General features: G+C 31.8%; 1 protein-coding gene across 1 annotated transcript; it reads left to right on the top strand.

The window, feature by feature from the left end:
* Nucleotides 1–6,799: 6,799 nt before the first annotated feature.
* Nucleotides 6,800–7,817, top strand: LOC131160071 (mavicyanin). The gene is made up of 2 exons (XM_058115385.1): nucleotides 6,800–7,001; nucleotides 7,279–7,817. The coding sequence occupies exons 1-2, from the start codon at nucleotides 6,842–6,844 to the stop codon at nucleotides 7,686–7,688; spliced, it is 570 nt and encodes a 189-aa protein (XP_057971368.1). The 5' UTR covers nucleotides 6,800–6,841; the 3' UTR covers nucleotides 7,689–7,817.
* Nucleotides 7,818–15,659: the final 7,842 nt, after the last annotated feature.

Here is a 15,659-nt window from a genome sequence, read left to right as displayed (position 1 = left end):
TACACATAATTACGATAATAATAATAAATATCCACAAATAATATAATACGTAATAGATTACTATAATACTATATATACTAAACATACCATATAGTAGCATGATACCAAAACACCAAAAATATTACTTAAAATATTAAACTTACCATAATAGTTAACATACTAAAAGTGTTATAATAATAGTAAATATATAGTATTACTCAAGATGCTATATTAAAAGTTACCTAAAATGCTAAATTATATACATGATGTTACTTATAAATCCTAGGTTCTTAAATACCTAATATGACTAACATTTTAGAATGCACATACAACTATAGTTTTAAAATATCACTACAACTAATCAACTAAAACTCCTAACATGATATATAACTCGACCAAAATTCTAAAATACTAATAATATACTATAAAGTTAACCTACAATATATGCATGAATAAAATAATATAAAAAAAAAAAAATCTTACACATAAGAACCACAACGAGATAAAAAAAACCGAAACCTAAGAATACATATTACACATACAACTTAAATATTACGCACTAAAAAATGACAACATAAATTATCACACTTAAATATTACAATTGAAACCTTACCTTGGCAATGAAAAGACAAATCCTACAATAATGAAGATAAACAAATTAGTGTACCGCAAAAGAAATTTAAACGACTATCACGACAAGGATATGCAACAGGTAATAACAATGTTAAATCATGAAACACGTATAGTTAAATATATATATATATATATACACATATATATATAAACAATTATTCGTAACAATATAAACAATATAAACCCCTAATATGGACATGTATACATGGAAATTAATAACGGCAATAAAACATAAAAACTCCATATACATACAAATGACGATAACAATAGCTTTAACAATAATATACAACAATATTATATATGTAGTGAAAATCTAAACTTTAACCAATTTCTATAATCAAAACTTTACAATAAAAAAAATATGAACACAAATATTAACCACATGAACAAATATTATTACAGGAAAATAAAAATATTTATTATTTAAAATGCATAAAAAAAAACAAAAAAAAGAATTTAAACATGCATGAATATTATGACCTTAAAATTCCTCCGCAAAAAAAAAATAAAATAAAATAAAACATCCTACAATCATGAGAGCAAACCGGTTAATATTTACAATAATAAAAAAAACAAGATGATAATAAAATTAAATAAATATGTGGATAACTAAAAAAAAAAAAACATTTTTACGTATATTTGATGGTGTTTCAGTGTGTGTGTTTGAGTGTGCATGAACTTACAGGGGGGTCAGAAGATGGTTAGGTGCTGCTGTGCAGGGAAGCAGAGGAGGACCTGGAAGACAATCGGGCGCCGAACAAACTCCGAAGAACCGCAGCGAGCACCGGCGAGGATGACTGCTGCCGTTGAGCGGGGAAGATTTGCTGCTGCCGGGACGGATGGCCGCTGCTGGTGCTCGCGGTGGCTACTGGTGTGCCTAGGTGGCGGTGTGGATGGATGGATTGTTGCCGGAGTTGATGACCGGAGTTTCGGGTTCGGTATGAAGCAGTGACGGACTGGAGGGCCGTTCGGGTAAGGGACTGAGAGTGAGAGTGAGGTTGAACTGAGAGTGAAGGAGAGGCTAGGCTGGAAGGAGAGAGAGTGGTGATGCGGCTGCTGGTGCAGAGGGTGGCCGGAGTTCCTGGAGGCCGAGACCACTGTTCTCGGCTGGAGCTGGGGCGTAGAGAAACAACAGGGGGCTGCTGCTGCAGGGATCTCAGGCCCGTGGTGTGGAGAGTGGGAGTTCTGGGTCGGTGGAGCAGGGTGTGGCCGTGAGGTGGCGCAGGGTGTGGCCGTGAGGTGGCTGACGATGAGGGAGGTTGTGAGAGTTAGAGAGAAAGATAGGTTTTTTTCTTTTGTTTTTCTCTGTGTCTCCCCCGGCCTCTTGTGCTGTGCCCCCGGCTCCCCCTTATAATAATTTTTGAAAAGAAACCCTAACAATATTACCTTTTTCATTTTTTGGTATTTTTCTCTTCTTGGAAATAATATATACTACTATAAGGAAATAATAATAATAATAATAATAAAAATAATAATAATAATAAGGTAAAAATAATAATAATAATAAAATGATAATAATAATAGTAATAACAAAGATAACTAAACAAATAAAATAATAGTAAAGGTAAAAATACTAATAATAATAACAATTAAAAATAATGTCAATAATAATGAAAATAATAAATAATAATAAGCAATATAAATAGAAATAAAAATAAAAGTAATAATAATAATACTAATGAAAAATAATAATAATAATAATAATAATAATAATAATAATAATAATAATAATAATAATAATAATAAGCAAAATAACAATAATAATAATAAAATAGTAATAATAAAGATAAAAATACTAATAATAATAGTAAATAAATAATATTAATAATAATGAGAATAAATAATAATAATAATAATAATAATAATAATAATAACAATAACAAAATAGTAATAATACTAATAAAAATAATACCATAATGATAAAATAATATCAAATAATAATGTAAATAATAATAAAAAATACTAAAAATGATAGCAAAAAATAATAATAATAATAATAAATAAAATAAATAAATAAATAATAATGAGTACAAATAATACTAATAAAAATAATAATAATAATAATAATATTTAAAAATAAAAAAGGTAATAATAATGAAAATAAAAATGAAAATAATAATAGTAATATAATAATAATATTGGGCCTGGGTAAAAATGGGGTGTCTACAACCATAACATGTCGTGTTTGTAACTCATGGCTGCCCTAAGGATTTTTCTTCATACCATGGTTCCCCCCATGGTCAAGGTTAGGTGACCCGAAGGATGGATCTAACCGCGGTTGGCCAACCCGGTTAGATAAAATATTACCATATACCTGTCTGTAGTAGTGAATGGCCTGCCACATACCCTGGTTTGGAATCTAGGGGACAATAAACAACTCTACTTTGGCCCATTCGCACTGCCACGCCACACACTCCACGAATTCGTGTGGTTGCCTTTTTCAACCGCTAGCATCGGTACCATGCTCGATATCATAACCCATCGCCGGGGTTTACATATCCATCCATCAGGGTTTTCATTTCCACTATTTCACTTTTCTCATATCAACGTTTCCTATATCAATACATATATTCATTGCAGTTGTTACGCTGCAATGTTCACAATTTCAGTATTCACATTTCACTTCTAGTATTCACACTTCATCATTCACAATTCAATTCCCGTATTTCATTATTCATATTACAGAATTTCACATTACAATATTTCCATATTCATATATCAAAATTCACATGTCCAGTATTTTTATTCAATATTCATAAAACATTATTCCCAGTAGATTTCTCATTTTCTACTGTTTTATTCTCAACATTTCAATTTCACAATTCATCTCATAATAATATATAAGCAAATATAAGAATATATCACATTTCATATATTTCATCATTTCTAGTATGCACATATTAGAATTTCATTTTTTTCCCCCATTTCATAGAAAATCATTTTCATATTTCCCATATTCTACATTTCTCAATCTTCACATATATTAGTGTTTCTTATTTCTACTATCCCCATAAAATGATTGTCGTATATACATTTATCCCTTTTCAATATTTTCCAGAAAATCGTATAACATTTCCACATTTCATTTCATTTTCTCAGGAATATTCATCATCATATCATTTTCCCATATTTCCCATTTCAAATCACATTTTACACAATACATTTCATAATTTTCATAAAATCATATGCCACACAATTTCTCATCTATTATTTATATCATCATGATAATAATTTCAAGGAAAAATACCAAAATTCAATCCTGAGCCCGTGGCATTTTCAACACAAAACCTACAATTTTCATTTCTCCAGAACATTCAACAGAATTCTAACATAATTTTCATAAAGCATTTCCTAGGCTCTCAATAACCCAAATAAATTGTTAAACTCCAAAATAATCAACTTACCTCGGTTTCTTGAACTATGCTCGTAGGGTCCCGAAATTACACCCGTGGTGTTTACCCGAGCCATGAATTCAATAATCCTAATTCAACCTCAGAATGCCCAATATTTAACATTTCCAAATCTACAATAATTAAATAATAACTAGCCCTTTAATAACCCCTTTAACCTAATTTTGGGGTTATGCCTATGACGACCCCACGAGAAATCCACTCCGCTAAACTTGTAAAGAATCATCTCTAGATTCTCGTGGTGGTGTCCGATCATCAATTGGGCTTAAGATTTACGAGAAATTGAGAAAAAAGTGAGAATTGAGCTTACCTTAGGAGATATGCCTACACTACTCCTCTAATAAATCCGCTCAGGTAGAAATATCGGTGGCGGAGAATGGAGTCCAGCGATATTTTCGGATTTTCGATTGTGCGAAAATCAGCTGAGAAATTGATAGTTATTTTGTGTGGAATGTTGTGCTAAAGGAGGTTATTAGTACTCATTTGTGAAAATATGCAAGTCAATCAATTGAGGTTACATTTATCTTTTATTTAAGCAGACTTCCCTTCTCTAATGGTTGTCAAAGGTTAATGATTATATATATATATAATTGAAGCCTACTTGTATTAGTAAATCAATTTTTTTAGTAATAAAGTAAATTTTCATTTAAGGGTGATAGTGCAATTGATTAAAAAATTGAAGTTTGAAAAAGTTGTGTACAATAATTTGATGACTTAGAATAGAATATATTTAAATAAATTAGGTAAATAATTGCAATGTTTAATATATATTTAAAAATATTGTTTTACTAGTTCTAAGGTATAAATTATAATAATTAAAATGTTATATTAGTATATTTAATAATGAGGATGATATTATTAAATATTTTTAGACAGGGTAACATAAGTCATAAGGGAGAATGATTTGGTGCCAAATAAATGCAGTTGGAAATTATGTTCGTAATATATAAATAATAAATGGTGATATTTATTTTTTATTAATTAATTTATTGTATAGGTTCATCATTAGTACAGGAGGACACTGATAGAGAGAGAGGGAAGGAAAGGAGAACAGATGGAGAAAAAAAAAAAAAAAAGGCAAAGGACACTTACTTCCTTTGAGATTTGGTAAAAAGACAGAAACCTTAACTGAGGTCAGACCTCCCTTGAGATTTTTCAAAAGACATAGACCTTTCATAAAAAAAAAACTTATCTTTTTGCGAAATACAAGGGATGGTTTGCATTTTTTTGGCAAACCATAGGGAAAGTCTCTCAAATTTTTGAAATTTCAAAAAGGATTATTGTCTTTTTGCCAAACTTTAGAGGAGGTTATTGTCTTTTGTCAAAATAAAAAATTAGCGGTCATGGTAACGTATAGCAATCCTGCGGGATCCACCAATGTGGTGGTTGGGAGAGACAGAGACTAAGAGATTTAAAATAAAACAAAATAATAAAAAAGTGGAAGAAAAAACACCTATGCATGCCATATGCTTGAGTTGCCAAGTGTCACGTCCAAAAGAGTTGGAGATGTTCAATTTTCACATAATAGTACAGATATTAATACATAATTAAAACTTGTTAAATCAGTTAAATATGTAAATTCGAAGAGAACTCAAATCATGAAGTTGAGTTAAGGTGAATCTTAGAGCCAACTAATCAAGCTTAAATAACTTATGAGATACCTTGACTCTCTTCCAATCCTATATGTATGAATATACCAAAATAATTTTCCAAAATGATAACTTCCAAATTGACACAAAAAAAGGTGTAATTGTAAAAAAAAAAAAAATTATTTTCTAATTATTTAAAAAAAAATTATTTAGGTGACACGGAGTATCCTTGCTTGTCACGAGATTGTGATGGTCACGAGCCAACGTGGCAAGTAGGCAAAGCATGGGCCTATGCATCTATGTAGGGCCTGCATCCTGCTTGCTTGCCGCTAGCCACAAGGGATTTCTTATGAACACGTATTTGTGAAAATCATTGAATAGCTGTATTACTTTGCAATTTTCTCCTTCAATAGATTAGTTAGAAAAACATGGAAGATGGTCCGGAGCAAGATTTCTTCCCAACAAAAATGGGACTATTTCTGATTTGACAAAACAAATCCTTTACTTAATGTTTAGTATACAAGGATGATAAATTGATAGTAAAATAAATGAAAAATTATATCACGAATTTATGAAATTATAAAAATTAATTACATTTTAATCTATTTCAACCAAACAAATCATTAATAGATTTCATGCAAATATGGAAACCCATCGTATTAAGAAAATTAATTTCCTTCTTCAATTTTCACTCCAGCAGCTGCAAAAGTCAAAAGAAGGAATTGGAATACTGCAGCGAAGCACTCGATAGCCTTCCAACCAACTGAACTCTCACTTTCACCCACCCTACCAACTTCTTGAAAACAATTATATATGTACATATATATATATATATGAGAGAGAGAGAGAGAGAGAGAGAGAGAGAGAGAGATTTTCAGAAATGGTATTGCCCATCTGACCAGTAACCAGCGACCTGCTGCAGGTTACCAAGAACCACACACAATGGAAATGTCCAGAGTTAAACCAAACTCACCAATTAAAGTTCTATGTAGCTCATCTTCTTCACTCCATTTCAATTAAAAGCATGAATATATAAATATGTTGGTGCAACTAATATTACCTAGCTGCAATAGTCATAACAATAGTAATAATAAATCAATCCTCAAGTCAGTATGATGTTAGGTCATCTAATCATTGGCAAACCCTCATGTTTACGTATATATCAAGCTGTGCAAAGTTTTCCATCTCATGTGTTTCATTCTTCCATCTAGGTCTAGCTAGTAACTGCAAATGGCAAAGCTCTTTCTGGTTTGTGTTCTGGTTATTCTCAGCTTTGCTCTGACATGCAATGCTGCTATGTATATGGTGGGGGGTAGCTCCGGTTGGGATATTAGCACCGACGTTGATACATGGGCAAAGGACAAGAAATTCACCGTCGGGGACGTTCTCGGTAAGCCCTCAAACTATACGTTTTAGTGAAGTATATATTCACGAACGAAATAGTGTTACGTTTGGTTTGTGAAAAAAATGGGTTAAAATTGGAATGAAAAGAAGTTTTGAATGAAGAATACGATGAACTGAAGTGATAAATTTGATTTCATGCCTTTCTATTTCATTTTATTAATTAATTCTCATGTACCAGTGCAACATGTGTGTTAGTTCCTTACCCACATGTAATTTGTTTAGACACAAAACAGATGTTATATTAACTTGTGTTTTTTTTGTAGTGTTCCAGTACTCATCCTACCACAGTGTGAGCGAAGTGAAGAAGGAGAACTATGAGGGGTGCAATACGACGGCAGCTCTACTAACAAGTAGAGATGGGAACACATCAATTCCTCTGACAAAGCCCGGAACTAGGTACTTTGTCTGTGGAAACAAGTTACATTGTCTTGGAGGGATGAAGCTGCAAGTGAATACTGCAGGAGCAAGCCAGACAAGTTCACCGGCAAGTGCACCTCACGGCGCAGCTGGGCTGGCGCCGAGGGCTCCTCAATCGCTACCACGACCTTCTTCTAAGAACAACAACCCTTCAGCTACTTTGCCCACTTCAGCAGGGTTTATTTGTTATGGAAGAGATACTATTGTGCTAGTTTTTTTAGCCTTTATGGCTGTTACTCTCTTGTGGGTGACGTAAATTTGAGTGGCATAGTTAATAAACGTACTTAATTGCTGTAACCAGAATTCTAGTTCTTTGTTTTGATGTTTTTTTCAGTACCTTAGAGCTCATTTCGTAATGTTATAAATGTCATACTTTTGTTTTCTGTTTTTGGTTTGGAAAACAAAAAGAAATATGCAGAACATAGAAGAGAACCTCGCTGCTGCTTATATAAAGTGGTCCATCAGGCTAGCTAGTCCATCATATATAATTACTTGAGGGCAATGAAAACATAACACTGAACTAATTAATAAACATAAATTGTTTTAACATGTGGTATTATTGTGGATACAAATACCCTTTGTCGCAACGTCCCAGAGAAAGGATCCGAAACGACGAAAGATTATAGATTTTGAATTTTGAAATGGAGTTGTCACTAACCTTAACTTGGTGCGGTTAGAACACATTTTTACTACTTATTGATTGGTCTTTAAACTATTCCTAAGCCAAAGAATCAGTATTCTCGGTCTACTTTAGTAGAGTTGGGATCAGAAGTTCAGTTATGTGAGGAAAAGGTATTAGCACCCCCTATACACCCGTTCTACGAACGATACCTAATCAGTTATGAATTATCACTAAATCGAATTTTGATGACTTTTAATTAACTCTTTAAAAATAAACAAATAAATAAATAAATAAAATGGCTAGATAAATAAATAAAAATAAACAAATAAATTTAAAAAAAATAAAAAACATGGTGCGATTAGGAATGTCTAATAAGACCTCCAAATGAGGGGATCTTGTTAGATAAACCATTCTTAGAGCTAATACAAGTGAGATTCAAAATATCTCTTTACCCTTTTTGAAATCATTGGGATGCACCCACCCAAAAATCAAGAAAATCATAAAAAGTATCTTTGAAATCATTCCTAGATTTTTCAAAATCCTTGTAAATTTTTTCTGAAAATTTTAAATATTTTTCTAAATTTTCTGGGATTTTTAAGGATTTTTCTTTATTTTTTTTCTAAAATTTCAAATCAAAATGACTCAAAATATATTTCTTGACTTCAAAAAATAATTTTTAAATGTTTCTCTAATTTTTTTTTTTGATAATTTTCTGCTATTTTCCTCTATTTTTTATAAAAAAAAAATTAAAACTAATTAAAATTATTAAATAAAATAATATATAAAATAAATTAAAAAATGGTGAACCGAGTCATCGGATTCATTTAAAATGAACCGATTTAAACCAGCTGGTGCTACGTGTCCACTCACAAAGGTGACTTGTCACATTTTTGCTTTTTTTTTTTTTTTTTAAAGTATTGTAGCAATGTGATGTTTGCACGACATCACCTTGAATCCTTGATAAATGTCACCACGACACGTGTTACCCTCCGGGGCTCTCCTTTTATTTTAAAAAATTTATAAGACTTTTTCTAACCTGAAGCTGCTATTGCAATGAGATTGTTGTCCAAGCTAGAAAACTGAAGTTAAAAAACTTCAAATAACAAACTGACCGATCAAAATTAGAAAGGATGAGTCATGAACAACCTTAAAAATTTTCGCTCAATCGGACGAGAAATCACCATCCGATTGTCTAGATCAATCTGATTGCGCATGCACATCCAATCTTGAAGTTGTTGTTGCAATGAGATTGTTGTCTGAGACGAAAAATAAAAGTTTCAAAGCTCTAACTAACAATCTAACCTTTCAAAATTAAGAAGAATGAGTCATGCACAATCTCTAAAAATTTCAGTTCAATCGGACGAGAAATCACTATCCGATTGTCGAGATCAAGCCGATTACACAGGTACCTTCAATCCTAAAGCTGCTGCTGTCATAAGGTTGCTATCTAAAGCACAAAACCAAAGTTTAAAAGTTCTAAACAACAATCTAGCCTATCAGAATTAAGAAGGGTGAGTCATATACAATCAGTAAATATTTCAGTTCAATCGAAGTAGAAATCACCACCTGATTGTTTAGATCAAGCTAACTGTGCAGGCACCCCTACTGCTATAATGAGGCGGTTGTCCAGACCCCAAAACCAAAGTTTCCAATATCCAAATGAGAATTAGACCATCCTGAATGAAGAAAGATAAGTCAGGAACCACCTATTACAATTTTAACTCAAACGGATAAGAAATTACTCTTCAATGGTCTAGGATTATTTGACTGCGCAAGTACCTCCAATCCTGAATTTTTCAAAAAAAATACACTTTTTTTTTCTCTCTCACTCTTTCTTAACATGAATTTCCTCCTCCTCTATTCTTGTATTGAATTTATTTTTTCCATCTCCTTCTTGCTTCCAAATTTCTCTATTTATAAGATTGAGAAGTGGTTTGATTAATCAATCAAATTCAAATCAAGCGATCTAATTTAAAACTAATTTTCTAAATCAAGTTGATTAATCAAATTTATTTTTCAATCAAGCTTAATTGGCAAATCAATTTTAAATTTTGATTTTTGCACATGTCTTTGATTTTTTTATTTTTTTTACAAGTCCAAATTAAAGACTCAAAATTGCAGGCCCACTTTATTTTTCCTTTTCTTTTTTTTTTTTTTTGCAAAAAAAGAATTCCAATATAAAATGTATATTTTATTTTTCCACATTTCTCTCTATTTTTTCTTTTTTTCATGAAAAAAAAAAAAAAAAACTCTATTTTTTTGTTGTTGTATAAGACCCTCAGACAAATTGAGGTATCTATAGCTGCCCCTCTTAATAGGTTTTGTTACTGAAGATGATAAAAGACATGCATCTTATTATCTTTTTATAACAAATCTTTAAAGATAAAAACCCCTACAAAAGAAATATATGAATTTACAAAGATGTATGGAATCCTCAGCCAATTCACAGACTTTCAGAATAAGGTGTGAAGTATCCTAATTGATGGGAAGGATTACTACCTCAGGTCTACAATTCATACCCTTAACCCCCCCCCCCCCCGAGTAGTTCACAAATTTGATAATTATTAATATATTATATTAATATATTATTATATTATATAATATTATACTATTTTAATTAATAATTAATATTTATTTATTTATTTTATTATTATTATTATTATTATTATTATTATTATTATTATTATTATTATTGTTGTTGTTGTTGTTTTACTTTTCTAGGTCTTCACAAAAATAGTCCACCAATTCTTAAAAGTCGATACCAATTCTTAATGCAACACGATTCAACTTTCAATAATTAATGCATAGCCCCAAAGGACCCACTATGTTTCTTAATAAATAACACAAGTACAACTCATGGTGATACACTAGATTGAATAAATTCCCTTGACTCAACTACATAATTTTTTGTAATTTGGCTTCTTGAAGTGCTTTTTCGAAAATATTTCCCATTGAAAACTATTTTATAGTCAATCCTAACTCATAGCCTCGACCTTCAACATCTCTTATCCATTGCATAGATTCCCACTAATGGTTAGCCTCACCTTTAAACAGAGAACTTACAATGATGACTTTATACTCATCATGCACCATACCTGCTAGGATATCTCAGACTAGGATGTGTAATCATTTGCTCGTCAGATCAAATGTATAAAAGGCACTTCAAAACTCTCACCATCGTTTTGTAATTCGTTTAAGAAAAAATTATATGAGCTTCTAAGCATTCCCTAGAATTTTAATCACCTAATTCCCTCTCAATGCCAAATTGATGCACGAGCTTACACTTTTCAATCAACATTTTTGGAATCCTACAATCATATGAAGGACAAGCATGAACACAAGCATGGACATGTCTAACAGCTTCAGAATACAAAATGGCCTTATTTTAGATGCCCCATAATAGAACACAATGTCTGAAAAATTTTGGGAGGCACCGCTCCAACACCGTCCCTGGAAAAAGGCTACAACAATATACTAGCTCAAAATTCAAAGAGTTGGCAAAAGGTACTCTCAAGACATTTTTATAATGTAACTGATCACACCTGCAAACACATTTCCTAATTTCTTCTTAACGATTAAACCATGTCATGTCTCTCCTAGTAAGCCGACATGCAGTCTTCATATACATTCATTGAAGATAAATTTTCAATCATATTTTAACAATTAGAAGAACAATATTCTTTTTAAAATATCCACCAATTCTATAGGCTTACCATTCTAATTTTCTTTTGTCCCCCTCCAAGTCTTTATCTCACTAACTTTTTATAATGAATACTTTTCTTCAATTTTCAAAAGCGAAGGCAAACATTCCCAAATCCATCTAACCACCAAATAAGAGAATCTAACTCCACTAGCTGCAAATCTAGGTTTTCTCCTCCAAGCAAACAAAACATCATATCCAAACATTTCCACTTGCAAATTGAAGGGTTCTCTTTCAATTTGACACTATTCTATGGAAGTTTCGCTTCCATACTATATATGTGTGCTTGTTTATTTGAATATTAATTCCATACATTAAAGAACTTTGATAGTTTCCAACGAAATTTTTTTCCTTAGCTCATGAACTTACTATACTGGATTATCTTATTACACAAATGCAAGAATTGTAACTTCCAACTTGTTCACTTCTCTCATCATGCCTTGGCTAAAGGGACAAGTCCATTACCAGATGCTTGTGCTACTAATCATTCTGCCAAAAGACACTAAAAATATCAGATATCTAGAACATCCAAACACCGTAATGTCTATGTTCCTCGTTTTTATGGATAAGCGGTTAGGCTTCCTCAGAATCTATATATCTTAGTACTACCAGGATGGATAATATGTCTAGAACAAAGTGCTTCCAGCAATACTTCCTCTTCCAAATCATGTGGAACACTAAACCTCCCCAAATCACAAAGTGTAAAGACCCGAAAATTTAAAAGGATTAAAATAATTAAAAATATATATAAATAAATAAAATAACAGATAAATAAATAAAAGGAATGGCGTGGAAAAAAAAAGAAAAATTAAAATTAAAGAAATTAAATTAAATTAAGATAAATTAAATAATTAAATAATTAGTTATTAAATTAAATATTTTTATATTGGATTTAAAAAAAACACTAATTGAAATAAGGGAAATATATATATATACTTATATAGTAAGTTAATATAATATATAAATATATTTGTATATATGTATATATATATATATATATATATATATAAAGTATCTGACAGAAGAAAAGTAAAAGAAGAAGAAAGAAGAAGGCAGGAGATGCACGCCCCCCCCCTCTGAAAAATATTCCTGAGGCCAGCCGCTCTGTCTCCGTCTCTCTCATTTTCTCTCAATTACTCGGCGAGTTTGCGACTGATCGGGAAACGGAAGGTGCCGTTGGAATCCTGATTCCGCTGCCGACATTTCTATTAGAGCAGATTTTTCATGGGAAAGGCTTAGACACTGCTCCTAGGGAAAGGTAATTTTTATCCATTTTCTCAATTTCGCCTTTAATATGTGATTAAATCGACGAATGGACACCACCACAGGGTCCTAGTCGTCGTCACCGTCATTTGATGTAGATAATTTGTCAATTGAGATTTTCTAGGTCTTACTCCAAAACGAAAGTGAGATTTGGGAAATTTGACAATTTGACTAAATTTAAGGGTATTATTATTTATATAAGAATTATGGCCCTATGAAATATTTAAATAATATTTTATTCAGGAATAATTTATTGGAACTAGGAATTTAATTTTAGGGTCCGGGTGAGTGCCGCAGGTATTTTTCGAAGTCCCTGTTGGCGTAGTTCAAGAAATCAGGTAAGGGGAAAAATATATTTTACGTGTATATGTATATATTTTCTTATGGGTTTAAAATGCCAACCATTTAATTTATGATTTTTAAGCCTAGGGTTGTTTTATTATGTTATGTATATGTGAAAATGAACTGATGAAAGTGAAAGATTTTCTAGGATAATTAAGTAAGAAATTCAAGGTATATTTTCAGTATATGAATGTTAAATGTAGGTTGACTTATTTTATATGAAATATATGGATTTTACCGCTAAATTGTGTGGCATGAGTAAAATGTAAAATTTCGTGTTAAATTATGTTATGTATATAAGACACATGTTATACAGGGAATGCAATGAGAATGAAAACATTATATTAACTATGTTGCATGTGTCGTTAATGTAACCATGCAAATGATGACAGCTAAAAGCAACTGTAGACTAACCGATGACAGCTAAATGGAGTTGTTGTAGCATATTTAACGCATATCTATGTGGACTAACTGATGTACAGCTAAAAGAAGCTGTAGTACGAATACATGAAATGAAATGAAATGGAAATGAAATGTGAAATGTGAACAATATAAAATGGGAAAGAGTCACGTAAAGTGAAATGCTACGAAATGTCAAAGTTACGAACATGAACATATTAGAAATGCAGGATAAATGACATGCAGAACAATGTATTATACTAGTATCAGTATATATACTAGTATAACATGGTACTTGTATGGGCGGGGCAAACTCTTTGCCCGAGGGCTTTTTGAGAAAGGCAAGTGCCCTAGTAGGTATCAGATGTAGTAGTAAGTTGCATAACGTATTAGGACAAAGGGAAATTTGTAACGACCTGCTTAACTTATCAAATAATAAGCATATTTAAATATATGATCAACCCAACCCGTGGGCAATGGGGATAGACCAGTCATAAACAACGGAAACCTAAACAGCAGTAAGTATAAAATTACAACCATCCAACCATAAAACATAATACCAGAGTCTACTTACACCAAAATAACATACATATACGTTCAGTCTCCCATAACATTCCAAATACAACTAGGATCTCACAACAAAATAATCGTGATCCTAGTACAAAATCTTACCCTCCTAGTAGGGTGCTTAACAAACTCAACGGCGGCCACGGCCCGCCAGTCCTTCAGGGTCTCCTGAAAATTTAATTAAATTTGGGGGTGAGACACTTCTCAGTAAGGGAAAATAAACTAAATAAAGTTGTGTGGTAACATGAACATTTACTGCAATTATACATATACAATATATTTTATATATCTATAAACATTCATCATATCATATTGAATAATAATATACCTTCATATTTGCTAATAAATCATATCGCTCATAAAACGTCTGTTATAACTGTTAATACTGAAAACATACCCAGGTTGAATAGCTAGCTGGTGTCATGTATTACCCCCCATGACGGGTTGTGCAGCCCGAAGGCTGGACCTGACAATGGCTGACCGACCACTGCCGAGTCAAAAATGTCTATAAGTACATTGAGCCCACCACACCTTGGTCTAGACTTCCAGGTGAACGTCTATGCTTTATATTGAAAGCCACATTGACTATCCATCTCCCCACCCCTCATGGGGTGGTTAGCACCAATCTGATAATAGATATTTGATCTATAAGCTACGGTAGCAAGCTCCTGAAACTAAACTAAACTAACATCCGAGTTCTAATAACATATAATACATAATATTATAGCATTTTTTATAATTTCATAAATATGGCCTCACGCCGAAAATCATTTCATAAATATGGTCTTGCGCCGAACATCATTTCATAAATACGGCCTCGCGCCGAACATTTCATAAATACGGCATCGCGCCGAAATCATTTCATAAATACGACCTTGCGCCAAAATCATTTCATACGTATCATTCTGAAAATAATCAATTATCATGTACTTATCAAAATCATCATAATATACTGTATCTTTTCATAACTCTTGAAAACATGCTTTATTTGTAAGATTTGTCATATCATTACTTTTCATGAAAAATAACATTCATGCCACACAAGTTGAATAATTCCGTACATTTCATTTTAAAATCCCATTTTCCGTATAATAGCAGTATTTTCCCAATAACATACATTTTCTCAATAATATTCAGATATCATGCATGTTTTCCTGAAAATTAATTTACTGATAAATAATAATAATACGCATGGAAAATAACTGTTTTAGTTTATTCCCTTACCTGACAACTAAAAAGCCCCTATGAATTCCTAGACTCACACCCATATGATTTCCTGATCAATACCCTGAAAATGAAAACTCCCAGTACTAAACTTCAGTATTTTCACGTGA

Source organism: Malania oleifera, chromosome 7, assembly GCF_029873635.1.
Source record: "Malania oleifera isolate guangnan ecotype guangnan chromosome 7, ASM2987363v1, whole genome shotgun sequence".
NCBI classification, from domain to species: domain Eukaryota; kingdom Viridiplantae; phylum Streptophyta; class Magnoliopsida; order Santalales; family Ximeniaceae; genus Malania; species Malania oleifera.
This window is presented reverse-complemented; position numbering and strand designations above follow the sequence as displayed.